This window comes from Manacus vitellinus, unplaced genomic scaffold (genome assembly GCF_001715985.3).
Source record: "Manacus vitellinus isolate BGI_N305 unplaced genomic scaffold, ASM171598v3 scaffold_26_pilon, whole genome shotgun sequence".
Lineage (NCBI taxonomy): Eukaryota > Metazoa > Chordata > Aves > Passeriformes > Pipridae > Manacus > Manacus vitellinus.
The window spans coordinates 10,285,015-10,298,559 of record NW_021939960.1 but is presented as its reverse complement, the minus strand read 5'-3'; the positions used below and the strand labels follow the sequence as shown (position 1 = coordinate 10,298,559).

Here is a 13,545-nt window from a genome sequence, read left to right as displayed (position 1 = left end):
GTTTGGAGCTGTTTTTTATGGGATGGAGGGTATAGGGGAACTGATACACTTCTTTAACCACTTCACACTGTCCCACCTTTTTGTCAGAGCACTTCAAGCACTGTACAGGGCCCTGCTCTTTCAGACAGTGGCCTCAGCTCTTAGTGGCCATTAAAGTTAGGGCTCAGAACAAGAAAGCCTATAGCTCTAGGGACACTGGGGCTGGGAAGGGCATGCCAGTGGGAAGCACAGCACTGCATTAGGGTTTCCAACCATTTTTCACTTGCACACTGCTTCAGCTAGTAAGTCCAGATGCTGGACAGTGCTAGACCTGATCCACCTCACAATAAAGGCCAGGAGATAGAAGCCAGCCCTGAAGTCAGGGTTCAGGTATCTTAGTTTCCCACTTTGCTTCTCCCAGCAGTCAGTGTTTGAGGCATGTACTGCACCAATTGAATTTAGAGATCAGACAATCCCTCTAATGCCATTAAAGACAAAGACTTCTTCCCTTAGCCTGACATTAAATAGCTTTTTGTAGGTCCCAGGGCTGTACTCCATCAGCTGTAATGGGCCAGGGCTTGAAACAACTCCTCCCTGGGGGGCACAAATGGCTCCATTCACTCCACTCCCGCTTCCAAGTGAGGCAGCTCCACTGATCCCACAGCCAGCATCTGCCCAGGCACCTTGGAGGTGGGATGGCTGTCAGGGTGGGGAAGCACACAGCAGCATACAGAGGAGCAGAGGAAGGTCACAGAATCCAGGAGCAGGACTGGCTTCACCTAGTCCAGAGCTGTCCTTGTAAGAGCCCTGCTGTTCCCTGAGGGCAGATTCCTGCCCTGTTCAACTGCAGCTCCCTGCAGCACCAGCACTCACCCTCCTTCCCCTCACAGCAACATCAGTGCTGTTTGTGCCTCATCTCCAGGGCTTTCCCCAGCAATACCACCAGGCAGGCAAAGGTCAAGCACAGCAACAGAGACCACTGCAAGCTGGGGAGGGTCACTTCTGCTCCTGACTCTCCTGTTCCAGCCATGGTGCTGCTGTTCATGCAGGACACTGCTCTGGTGAGCAAAGGGAGTGCTGTCCACAGGAGCAGCGGAGAGGGTCTGTCACAGGGACACACCATCTGCCTCTTTCACAGCAGCTGTTCCAGACTGGAGCCTCCAGACTCATATTTGCATTGCTGCTCCTGCCCTAACTCCCTAAAGCCTCAGACTTCCCCAGGAGTCCAGCCAGGGAGCTATTCTGAAAACTTTCCAACCAGAGATCCAAGTGCCAACTTCACCTTTTGCTGATAAAAAATTTCAAGACCCTGTTCCTTGTTCAGGTCCTTTCTTAGGCTATTCCAACATTCCTGTGTTCCTGGCCCCCACTCTGCATTCCCTCTGGCTTTACAGAGCATTCACCCAGCCCAGCCATCTGAGATCATAGGTGTTGTCACAGGCACACCTGAAAAGAGGCTGCACCCAACCTAACCAACAGCAGAATGAAGTTTACCTGTACAGGCTTATTCCAGCTCCTTACATGCATTACACTAATGCAAATAAACATTTTTCCTCTAGAGACAAAGCAGAAAAACCTTCCAGCCAGTTACACTTTGAGAGAAATAACAACTCAAATGAAGGTCGGGTATATTAAGCTAATTAAAGTCCTTCATAAGCATCTCACTGAGGAGAAGATATAAACAGCACACAGTTCAGGCTGAGGAATCCACTAAGAGGAAAATAAGTATTGAAGGAGGTCAGAGGAAGAATTGGCAAAATGAAGGTGAGAAAAAGGAACGATGAGAAGCCCCAGGGCAGAGTCCCAGCTGAGCAGGAGCAAATGTGTAAACTGTTCTATTAAAATGCTGGAAGGAAAACAAGAGGTAGGAGGGGTGACTCAGCAGGGAGCTGAAGTGAGAGTATGATACAGCACAGAAGGAAGATTGAGACACCACCAGCAGTACACAAGCTGCACAGAAAGAGGGTGGGTGGTGCTGGTGGAGGTGTTCTCCTGCTCCTGCCAGCTCAAGGAAGCAGTCAAATGAGGTCAGTGCATCGCCAGCCTCAAGCACCAAGGAGCTCCTGGGGACTGAAGTGCCTTCCTTAACTGGGAAGAGCAGAGGATTAAGGCCAGGATGATGACAGCAACACAGAGAGCAGAACACAGCAGTAACAGGTCCCAGCTACAACTGTGAGCAGGGAGCATCCCAGTGGAACATGATGTGGTTTCAGGCCCTTCAGTGACTCCTTGACACCACTGGTCAGGAACACACATTGGAGAAGCAGCTTTTGATTTACAGCTACTGCACAATACCTCAAAAGCTGGATCTTGTGCACCACAGACACACACACAGCCCCCATGTGACCAGCAGAAGACATTCAGGGGCAGTCCTGCAGGAGTACAAGGTCCATTACAAAACGAGAACCACAGGAAGATGACACCTTCTAAGAGGAAGTTTAAAACAGCCATCTAGAGAGGATAAAATCCAGGTAGATTGTGTGAATTTTGCTTAAATCCATCCTCCTAAGATTCAGAAAGAACCTTCTGTCAGCTCTCAGGACTGCCACCCCACCAGCATCACAAACTTCAAACACTAATTACTTCAGCCTGACCCACGTCCATCCCTCCACCTGCCTGAAACAAAGCACAGGCTGTCCTTCTGCCAAGGGAACTAACCCATGCTTCAAGGGTGGAAGCATCAGTTCTTTATTAGTGTCAACTACGTGAACAAGTAAAACTACATAACCCAATAAATTCCCTAAAATGATGATTCAGCAGCAGCAGTTATTTCCTGGGCAACTGAATCAGGGTGGGTTCCACACTACATTTCACAGGGTGCTTTCAGTGGTGAGAAGAGATTTAATGTGGGGATTTTTACAGGTGCAGAAGGAAGCAATTCTACAAGGTTTACAACACATACAAACAATAGGATGGGGCACTGAAGACAAGCCAGGGTCTCTGTACAGGTATAATTCCAACAGCATGGTGGGGTTGCTGCTCCTGTTCTTCAAAAGCAACATTCTTAGGGCTCACTCTCAGTCCCGGAGCCTACAAGAAACAGAGAACCCTCAAATACAGTTTTCAAATGCTAAAGGAAAAATTTCAACCAGACAAGATGAAATTCACCTGAACTCAGATTACACACAACTTCATTTATACCACAAGTCAAGAAAATACTACCTTCAAAGATAAGGGCACATGAGAGCCTCAATTGCTTGTTGATGTGTCTGTCCCAGCTGCAGCAGCAGGACCAGCTCTCCTGATAAAGCCCACAAAGGATATTTTATAGGGCATCTCCTGCCAAGATTCTGATTTAAAAAGAAAAAAAAAGTCCCAGGAAAGATTGTGCTGGTCCCCACTAGACCCACAGAAAAGCAAGGTCCTTTCCCATCTGCCTTTCTGGTTGCACAGTCATTGCCCTCATCAACACAGAAAAAAACCCCACAGAACAAGGTCTCTGCAGTTGGACTAACTCTGGAAAACGGAGGGTGCAGTTTAAGAAACGGAACATTACAGTCAAAGATACTTTTGTTACTCATCAAACTTTACTTGGTCTGGATGAGAAACTCAATCCCCAGTTTCAGAGTGAGAAACCAGAGCCCCTGAGCACACCATGCACAGCTCCCAGCACCCACCTGGAGTCACTGCAGGAAGGCACTGCCCTTATGGGAGGTGTCCGTGGCCTCGTGTGCTCGGAGAACAGCGACTGCCTCCTCGATCTTACAACAGAGAACACAAGGAAGGGGAAGTTGAGTTGCTCCAGTGGAGGAGTGCACTGCACCAGGAATTCAGTATTCCAGGTCCCGACTTGGTCTCTGCACAGAACCACTTCCAAGAGGTAAAGGACTTAAATTATAATTATAAAATCCAGGTCTGCTGCTTCTGCAGGAGACTGATCAGCCCAAAGACATTTCCTGTCTCTTCCCAAGGGAAATTCTGGGGCTTCTCTGCAGGTAAAGCTGCCTGACACCACCCAGCAGAGCCCACACTCCTCCAAAATAAAATTAAAAAAAAAAAAAAAAAAAAAAAAACCAGGAAAATGGGAAAGGGGATCCTGCCTCAATCAATTAAAAAAAGTCAGTGAAAGGGTGAAAGTGGATCCTGCCTCAATCAATTCACTGCAACTGGAACCAAAGCTAAATATTCAACAGGGTTAAGGAGGAAACTGAATAAACACTGCAGAGAGGCAGCATTTATCTGCTTTCTATTCTCAGGAAAGAGCATCTCCCCGTCTCCTTCCAGGGAGCAACACCCAACCTGCTTTTCCCTCTTTTACTTCCCAGTCACTTCCAGACCACCCTCAGAGCTTGTCCTGTGCTTTCAGGGATCTGCTCCAAGTTTCTCCTTTTGCTGAAGGTGGATGACACTGGGTATGGTGACATCACTGGGGCTCCTTCTTCACTTGAAAATAAAACCAGCAGCTCCTTGCTCTTCCCCTGGCAATCCATGTCCTGGGCCCCTCTCCTGGGCTGGGGTCACCCTTCCTTGCAGCAGCAGGGAGTCAGCCCTTGGGAAAGGGATGTGTTTGGGCACCGAGTGACTCCTACCTTGGAGTGCAGGGAGTCAGGGGACTCCATGAGCAGCAGCAGCTCAGAGTTGTCCATCTCCAGCAGCATCCCAGTGATCTTGCCAGCCAGCAAGGGATGCATCGAGTAGACCAGAGGGTAGAGGCGCTCACCTGCTCCAAACAGCAGGAAGGACATCAGCACTAGGCAAGCCCTCCAGAGTTTTCAAACCCAGCGCAAGCCCTCCTGCCTTCTCAACTGAGAAGGGATACAAGGGTGGTGATGGTGGTGGAAAAGTCACTGCTCACAAGCAAACCTACTCCAGCAAGTCCCAGCAGCAGGAAGCTGCTGGGTGAGGTCAGCAGCAGGCACCTGCACTGGGAGCAGGGCAGTGAACAGGGATGCTGCCCACACCTGCCCATCAACATGCAGGTGGAGGTGCCAACTTCTGCAGGAGCTGTTCCCTTCTGGGGAGGAAAGAGCCAGTCTGTGACCTGCTGTGCTTTGGCCAGGCCAAGCCCATGGGGTAGATGGAGCAGGGCACCTCCCAGCAGCAGGACAAGCAACGCCCTCCCTTGCCAGGGCACTGCCCACTCCACCATGGGACACCTGAAGCCCAAGGGCTGTGTGGCAGAGCTGACCTTAACCCCTACAGCCACCAAGCTGTTCATCAGTGACCAAGAGCAGCGATGGCTCAGAGCCCAGGGGAACCACAACCACCTTGGCACGGCCTGGCAGCACAGGCAGGATGGATGGAGCTCTGTCTCTCTGCCAAGCTTTGCCAGACACTGTCTCACTGCCAGGCAGCTCACACAGACAGGGAGTGGTTTTGTTGCTCCCATCCAGTTCCACCACAGACTGAATTTATGGTTATCTTTTTAAAGCAGTGCGATACCAGAGCAATCCCACAGGCCTTACAGCTTCTCCCAGCAGTTGGGTCTCCCCTGGTGCATGCAAGCACACGTGCCCTCACGACCCCACAGCTGGACCTACTCCAGCAGAGCAGCCTGACACCCACCGATCATTTGCTTCTGCTCCCGAGGAGGGGCTGCTGCAAGCATGGATGCTGTCAGTGGCTCCTGCCCCTGGACACACACAGCAGGTTCTACCACCTGGAGAAAAAAAACAGGGAAGAGCAGCAATCAAAGGCTGGAATGATGCAAAAGTTACCTGGCTTTCAGGAACACTGCTGGATCCTGAATGCCATGGGGCATTTCACCCTCCCGAGATGCTGATGGAGGCTCTGGCTCTGTCTGTTTGTATCCAAACACCAGCTTCCAGGAAAGCTGGAGCCAGGCATCACAGCTGTGTGGCTACTGGATCCACAGCCCCAGTCACTCCAGCAGCCCCCAGGAAAGGTTCCCATAGCACCAGACACGGAGCCACGGGGCTGCCTGGGATCAGCAGCTGTGCCATCACAGAGCAGGACCAGGACTGTCACACTGTGGTGGCTGCAGAGCTCTTACCTGCGGGGGCACCACGGGTGGCAGGTGCCCCATGGGCACGTTCCTGACGGTCGAGGAGTACTTGTAGGCACCCCGTGGCAGGGAGGAGGAGGCGCCCCGAGTGCTGACCGTCTGTGTCCCGATGTTGGCTGCAACGGGGATGAGAGCATTTGCAAGGCAGAGCCCTTAAACACATGCCTGTGCCATGGAGGCTGAAGCCACAAGGGCAATGTGCTCATCTGGAGGGCCTGAAAAATCCCTCATGGGCTGAAAGCAGCCCCCAGGTCAAAGAGAGCTTCTCCAGGACAGGCAGGGCAGTGTCACCCTGCTGGCTGGGGTGGGCTGATGTTGAGCAGAGGGCAGGAGAGTTTATAGTTTATAGTTCTCTCCTCCAGAAACACCCATCTGCATGAGAAGCCAGAGGATGGGAACAGCACTGAGAAGGGTGGGCTGCAAGACCCCAGCTCACCTTGGTTCCCCTCCTGCAGGGAGGTGAGGGCAGAGGAACAAGGGGACAATAACAACAGGAGGGAGGAGGAGCCACAAACAGCCCTCCTGGTCCCCCTGCTCACTTCAGCAATAAGGCACTCAGTGCCAAGGATGACCCTGGGCTAAATCCCGTGAAGCTGGGAAGGCTGCAGGCAGATGCTGCCCCAGCAGATGGTCCTGTGCAGAGGGGACACCCTGGGACACAGGGACAGCCCCAGAACAGCAAGGCACTGGGGATGCCAGCAAGGTCTGGTTCCCAGCTCCAAATGAGTCTAACACATGTGTTTTATTGGAGGCTTAGCCTTGGCAGCAGTTCATCCAGAGTCTGGAAGATCTCCTGCCTCTTCCCCAGAGGTCCTTTCCCACCCTCCACCTGGGTCCAAGTACTAAGCCCAGCTGCCACGGCTGCATCAGTGCTTTAGTGAACATGTTCAAGGAGCAGCAGCCAACAAAACCAATGTGCATATCAGAGACTTGCCCCACCTGGAAGACCACAACCTTCCCCAAAAGTCACACACTTTTTCACTACAGGTACTGCTCCAGGCCCACCACACCCAGGGGCACCATCGGACCCCTCCACGAGCAATCCCACGAACTGATCCATCCTCACAGGAGACCTGAGCTCAGAGTGAGCACCTTTACCACTGCTGCGATGTCCCAGCCAGGTCCTTCCCCACTCACCCATTCTCTGGGCCTGGGGGAGCACCCGGGGCACCTGGGTGGAGGCCTGTCTCGTGGTGCTGATGTTGGACAGCAGGCGCCGCGGTGGCACAGCAGCCCTCAGGATGGGGGTGGCTTCAGGATACACTGCTGGAAATGGAGCAGACACATGATAAAACTCTTTATGTATAAGCAATAAAGCTTCTTGGTAGCACAGGCATGGAAGGAGACATGAGGGGAGTGACTGTGGTCGGGGAAAGCTCAAGAGCACCTCTGGTGTCACCAGTGACATCTCATCACCCCATGCCCATCACCATGACCCCTGAACACTTCTGCAGGACAACTCCCCATGGCTACAGGCTTTGTGCTGCTTTTAGAGAACCTTCAGTCCCTGACCAAGCCCATCTCGTGCTGAGAGCCCCCAGGGAGAGACAGGGTGACTCACAGGGAGGCCGGGAGGGCTGAGCACTCCAGCGAGTGGAGGGGCGGACTGGGACAACAGGGCTGGGGCCGTAGAAGGAAGCTCTGGCTTGTGGCTGGGAAAGGAGAACACATTATCCAAGGTGACTGGGGAGCTGAGCTAGAACTAACCTAGAGCCTCTTGGTGGCTGCTGCACAAAGACAGACAAGCCAAAGCCACGCTCTGCAGCATGCCAGAATGCTCTAAAGACCAACCTCCAGCCCTGCTGCCAGCAGGTTCTGCAGCAGCTCCACTTTTCTCCTCCCCAGGAGCTTTTGCACCCCTGTAACCCTTCTCCCTCCCCTGGTTTCATCAGCAGACTTGTTCTCCATGCTCACACCCTCCCACCAAACTCCCCCTTGGTTCCCTCCTCCGAGGGGCAGCAGTAGCTACTAAATCCTTAGCCCATTGCCTGGAATACCCACATCTCCCCCTGACACATGGAAACCCAGCACTGATCCCACTGGTCCCCCATGGGCATGTGCCCAGGGCTGCACAACCCAACTCTGCTCCTCAGCCTGACTGCTGCCCCCACCCAGGACAAACTGGGGTCCCTGTGCGAGGCTGCCCCTGGGGAGCAGGACTCACCTGGGGGATGGGGGGGAGGAAGTACCCTGCAGGGGTCTGGAAGGAGCCCAGGAGAGGGCCAGGCAGGGCCCTCATGGTTGCCAGTCTCTGCATGTACTGGTTGGTGAGGATTGCTTTCCGCTCCTCTTTCCTTTGAGCGAGCGCAACGTAGAGAGGCTTAGTGCTGACAATCCTTCCATTCATCTCTGTCACGGCCTTGGTAGCCTCTTCTGGGGAGGAAAAGCACACAAATCCAAACCCTTTGCTGTGGCCACCGTCTGTCATCACCTAAAATTGGATTAGAACAAGACAGTTAAGTCCAGAGATCGCTGCAGTACCCACAGAACACGGCACAGGGAGGGGTGGGAGCCTCCAGCCACACGGGCCAGCAATGCTGCAGTGCTTGATGCTGCAGTAGCCAGCAAAGGATGGGGATCAGTGAGACACTGTGTCCTGCCAAGGGCCAGGCAACCACTCTCCCTGGCAGGTTACAGGTAGCTGACCTTAAAGCCAGACCACCCTCTGCACCCAACTAGGTACTCTTCAAGAGAAGTCTGACACCAGTCTTGATGAAAAGATTGACACTTGAGAAACAAGCCATCAGCAGGGAAATGTAATTCAATAGGATGATAACCCCAATCCATTTCCAAGGGCTGAGTACACCAGCTGACTGACCCCAGGAGCCCCAGTCCCTCACCTTGGCACTGGTGATGGTGCCATAGGGGGAGAACTCCTTCCTCAGCTTCTCATCATCTATCCCATCATCCAAGTTCTTCACATACAGGTTGACCCCCTGCAAACAGATGAAAAAAGTAGCTTGAGATCCCAAAATTTACAGCAGCTTGTCAAGCTGGCTCTGTGTTTAACCAGCAGCTCAGTCAGAGGGTGGGACATCCCAGAGACATCCCTGTGAGATGGGATGCAGGACCAGTGACATGGAGAGGGCCTGGAGTGTGTGTGTGCTCCACTTGCAGTACAGACACCCCGAGTGATGAGAGCACCCAGACCATCACTGTGAAGCTGCTCCAGGACCTCAGGAAGCTGCCTCATTCCCAGGTTAATATTTTCATTTCTGCTAATGAGCAGGAGCATTTGTTCACCTGTCTACACCATCCTGGGTTTAGATCTTTCTCCTCTTTCCCGATATTGCCTCCCAGGACATTCCCAGGCAGTGAGTGGACCCCTGTGCAGGTTTTTAATTGCAGGAGGGCCCCAGTACACTCATCTGTTCTAGAGAGCCCTGTGCTGTCCCCAAGCCAAGGATGTCCCTGGATGCCCAGGGCATATCCCTGCTGCAGACCTGTGGGATGGAGCATCCTGCTCTCCCCTTACCTGGTACCTGCTCACTCGCTCCTGCTTGATCTGCTCAAACTTCCTCTTGAGCTCGCTCTGGCGCTCCAGCCGCTTCTGGGCTCTGCCCACGTACACCATGCGCCCGTTGATCTCCTTCCCGTTCATGTCAGCCACCGCCTGCAGCGCAGGGAAGGGCTCTGGGCTCAGCAGGAAGCAAGTGGCCACAGCTCTACTCTTCACCCACCACCCCAGTGCAGCCCCACCACAAAGAGACCTGCTCCCCCTTGCCAGGTCCTGGTACCCAGTGCCAGCACCCAGGCGAGCACAAAGCCGGTGAGGTTCCCCCTGAGGACAGTTGGGAACATCAGCAGCCAACAAGCCAAGGGCCAAGAGGGCAGTGAGGAGCCTCTTGCCTTCTGGGCTTCTTCGTGCTTCTCAAAGTTGACAAACCCGAAGCCCTTGGAGCGGCCGCCACTGTCCATCATGACCTTGACACTCAACGTCTTTCCTGCAACAGGGAAGCAAAGAGCCACCTGCAGGGTGCCCGCCGAGGGGGTGCTGCTGGCACGTGGCACCATGCTCAGGAGCCACCATGAGATGCCAGCCCAGCAAGGAGACTGGGTGGCCATGGCAGCAAGAGCCCAGCAGGAGGACAGACAGTGGGATCCCCGGGAGGCAGGGACAGGGGGCTGTATGTTGGTGAGGGCAGTCCCTCCCACTCTGGGTGCTGCTCTCACTGCCTTTGGCTTTTCAGCCTCTCCAGCCAGTGCACTGAGCTCCCTTGGCCAGAATTCTCATCACCTTTATACATGAACACATATACTGGGTTTCTGTGAAGGATATCCACAAGTTACCTGGGATGACACTGACCAAGCACGGACAGTATGGTCCATGGGCTGGAACAACACTAAACCCCATCACAAGAGGCATCCTCCAGTAACAGGTTAAACTGAAAAGCCTTTTAAATTCAGACTCAACATCTCTTATTCCCAGGCTATAACCAGCCAGCACATAGGTTTTTTTTAATTATCTTGAAACCAATCAAAACAAAAATAAAAATTGACCTTTGTTACCTAAGAAAGAAAAAAGCTACTTTTTCAAGAGAGCACCTAGTACAAGTTATCCTCCATCATAGCAGGAAAGCACATGTAACATCCTGACAACTGAAGTGACTGCAGTCCCTTGATGGGGGGATGTTTAAACAAGTCAGATCCCTCTGAGAGAAGGGCCTGCTATTTCAACCAAGCACTGTCCCCAGCTCACTTTCCAGTTGCCCCAACTCCAGGTTTTTAGATGACGATACTTTGCTTCAACAACTCACCAAACTTGGAGAATATTTCCCGCAGTCTGTCATCATCCATGTCATCCCCAAAGTTTTTGATGTAGACGTTGGTGAACTCCACCACCTTCGCCCCAATCTCTGCCTCACGCTCCTTGTGGGATTTGAAGTGGCCAACAAACCTGCAGGAGGGAAGGAGAGGACCTGAGAACCTCCATGTCCCCTGCAGAGCAAAGATGGACACAGGCACAGCTGTCTCATTGCAGGCCAAGAGAGACTCCATCACCTCAGGCCATGCTTTGCTCACCCACAAACCCACCATGTGTTTCACATCCAGCAACTTCAGCATGTCCCACTCAGGTGTTCCCCTACCCAGCTGCCCCTTGGCACTACCAAAAGTAGGGATGTCATGCCAGGAGACATCAAAAGACCCCAAGGATGGCACCAAGTGCCAGCTCTCCTCCTCCAAGTTATTCCCAAGCCCTCTGGGCATCCGCTTGCCTGTGTGGGAAGTAAAGAATGAAGTGATGCAATGCAAGCAAGAGCTGAACAACAAAATCTCTTCCTGCCCAGATTATCTGATGCCAACAGCTGAGATCAAGGACCAGCCCTGCTTTGTGGGCACTTGTTACACTGCCTCAGCAATAAAACCCAGCCTGGGGTTGGACTCCTTCCCCACCATCGGGAAGAGCTCCAAACCACTATCACACTTCCACCAGAACCGACCATGAGTGACTCACTCCTGGAGAGCAGTGGAGCTGCTGAGCCCAGCAGGGAGGGGAAATGGGGAAAACACAGAAAGCAGCACAGAAAGCACATGGGGAAAACACAGAAAGCAGCACAGAAAGCACATGGGGAAAACACAGAAAGCAGCACAGAAAGCACATGGGGAAAACACAGAAAGCAGCACAGAAAGCACATGGGGAAAACACAGAAAGCAGCACAGAAAGCACATGGGGAAAACACAGAAAGCAGCACAGAAAGCACATGGGGAAAACACAGAAAGCAGCACAGAAAGCACAACAGCAGCCGAGCAGGGCAGGCATTTGCTCCCATGGGTGCACCAAGGCAAGGGAGGAGCAGAGCCAAGTGCAAAGCCCAGGAGAGACTCTTCTCCCCTGCACTTACACCTTCCGGTCGTTGAGCAACATCCCATTCATGGTCCGGATGGCCCGAGTCGCTGCCTCCTGAGTCTCAAAGTGGACAAAGCCATAGCCACGGGATCCGTTCTCATCACAAACCACCTGCAAGTGCAGAGCAGGGGGGAAGGGGAAAAAAAAGCAACCAAAAAACCCAAGAGGCAGACACTGTTTTTCTCCATGTTTGCACATGAGTAAGTCACAGGAAACACATCCTCATTTTCCAGGGACTTTTCCCCTCCCTGATGCCCTGCTCCCATTGAGGCTCAGCTGTGTTGGGGTGTTTGCAGCAGGTCAGGGAGGCAGGAGATCCCAGGGCCAGATCCACAAATGATACCCAGGAGCTTATGGCTCCCTAAGCCCCCCACACCATTGATGCACTTGGACAGGATGGCACAGGACATCTCTGGGAAGAAGGTGGGGTGGGGGAAAGTGCCTATTCCAAAGGGAAGCATAGCAAGGCTTTTTGGCTTCAAAGCAGGTGGGAATTTAGAGGAGATGTGGGAAGTGAAATGAGAAAGTGAATTCCAGCTGGCTGGAGCACACTGCTGAGAGCAGGGGCAGCTCTGCAGCAAGCCCTCTCCTGCAGGGCCCCTGGGAATGTGTACCTTGCATGACAGGATGTTCCCAAAGGCAGAGAATGTGTCATACAGGGCTTTGTTATCAATGGAGTCGTCCAGGTTCTTGATGAAGATGTTTCCAATCCCTGACTTCCTGAGCCCAGGGTCCCGCTGGGACCACATGATGCGGATGGGTCGGCCCTTGATCACCTCGAAGTTCATGGTGTCCAGGGCTCGCTCAGCTGGCAAAGAATGGGGGGAGAGGAGAGTAACAGAGACCGATCTCCTTCAAATCCTGCAGCAGCTGAGGTGGGCACAGGAATCAGGGATACTGTTGTAGAGGAGCTTGTTAACCTAAATGAGATAGGCAGCTCTGCCTCCCAGGGAAGCCCATGCTCTCCTTTCCTCCCCTCCAGCCACACCACTCCTTCCTAATTAATTGGGTTGTTTCCTCTCCAAAGCATGCCTGACTCCTACAGGATCATCCATTTCACTGCAAACTCCAGTTTGGCAGATGCCCAACTAATTTACCCAATAAGGATTTTTGTCTCCAGAGCAACTAACCAAACACCTTCCCATCACTACTGCCTCACTTCAGCATGGAACACCTTTCAGTTGCAGCTCAGCATCATGGCAATGCCTGCCAGGAAAGGGCCCAACACTGTGAGCCAAAGGACAGCTGGCTGCCCCAGGGAGGGGCATCTCCACAGCTCATGGAGGGGGGTAACTATTGAAACTCATCTTCCTCTCCTCTAAGCCCAAAGCCCAGCTGACACATCCTTTCCTAGTCCCTAAGAAGAGACTGCAGTGGAATGGGTCCCACTCATTCCATTAGTTGCAACCAAAACTCAAAGTAGTGGAATATTGCCCAAGCCCCAACAGCTGATGCCTCCATTCAGGTCATTCCTCTCGCACTGCCCACCCTTCCACCCCTCACACAGCCCAAGCCCCCGCTGTGAGGCCGTTCCTCAGAGCTGTGTCCCAGGGAACAGACCATCCACAGGCTGCTGGAAGTTGATGTAGGCGTAGCCCAGTGACCGGCGCGTGGCAACGTCGCGACACACTCGGATGGACATGATGGGCCCGGCGGGTGAGAACTTCTCGTAGAGCATGGCTTCGGTCACGTCCGGGTGCAGGTCCCCCACGTAGAGAGAGGCCAAGGGATAGCCAGGGCCACTGGCGTTCAT

General features: G+C 53.0%; 1 protein-coding gene across 1 annotated transcript; it reads right to left on the bottom strand.

Annotated features, from left to right (window-relative positions):
* Positions 1–3,602: 3,602 nt before the first annotated feature.
* PABPC1L (poly(A) binding protein cytoplasmic 1 like) lies at positions 3,603–13,545 on the bottom strand. The gene is made up of 14 exons (XM_025895241.1): positions 13,353–13,545; positions 12,407–12,600; positions 11,788–11,903; positions 10,702–10,841; positions 9,794–9,888; positions 9,420–9,557; positions 8,785–8,880; positions 8,109–8,375; positions 7,506–7,596; positions 7,082–7,207; positions 5,933–6,060; positions 5,485–5,578; positions 4,509–4,639; positions 3,603–3,680 (listed from the first exon to the last, which is right to left on the bottom strand). The coding sequence occupies exons 1-14, from the start codon at positions 13,543–13,545 to the stop codon at positions 3,603–3,605; spliced, it is 1,887 nt and encodes a 628-aa protein (XP_025751026.1).

What these genes read in the sequence shown, in the direction of transcription:
- PABPC1L (XM_025895241.1), bottom strand. Translation starts at nt 13,545, where the DNA reads ATGAACGCCAGTGGCCCTGGCTATCCCTTGGCCTCTCTCTACGTGGGG. An exon ending in TCAGCCCTCCCGGCCTCCCT is followed by an intron (nt 7,208 to 7,505) that starts GTGAGTCACCCT and finishes CATTTCCAGCAG; the next exon opens with TGTATCCTGAAGCCACCCCC. An exon ending in CACCCGTGGTGCCCCCGCAG is followed by an intron (nt 5,579 to 5,932) that starts GTAAGAGCTCTG and finishes TTTTTTCTCCAG; the next exon opens with GTGGTAGAACCTGCTGTGTG.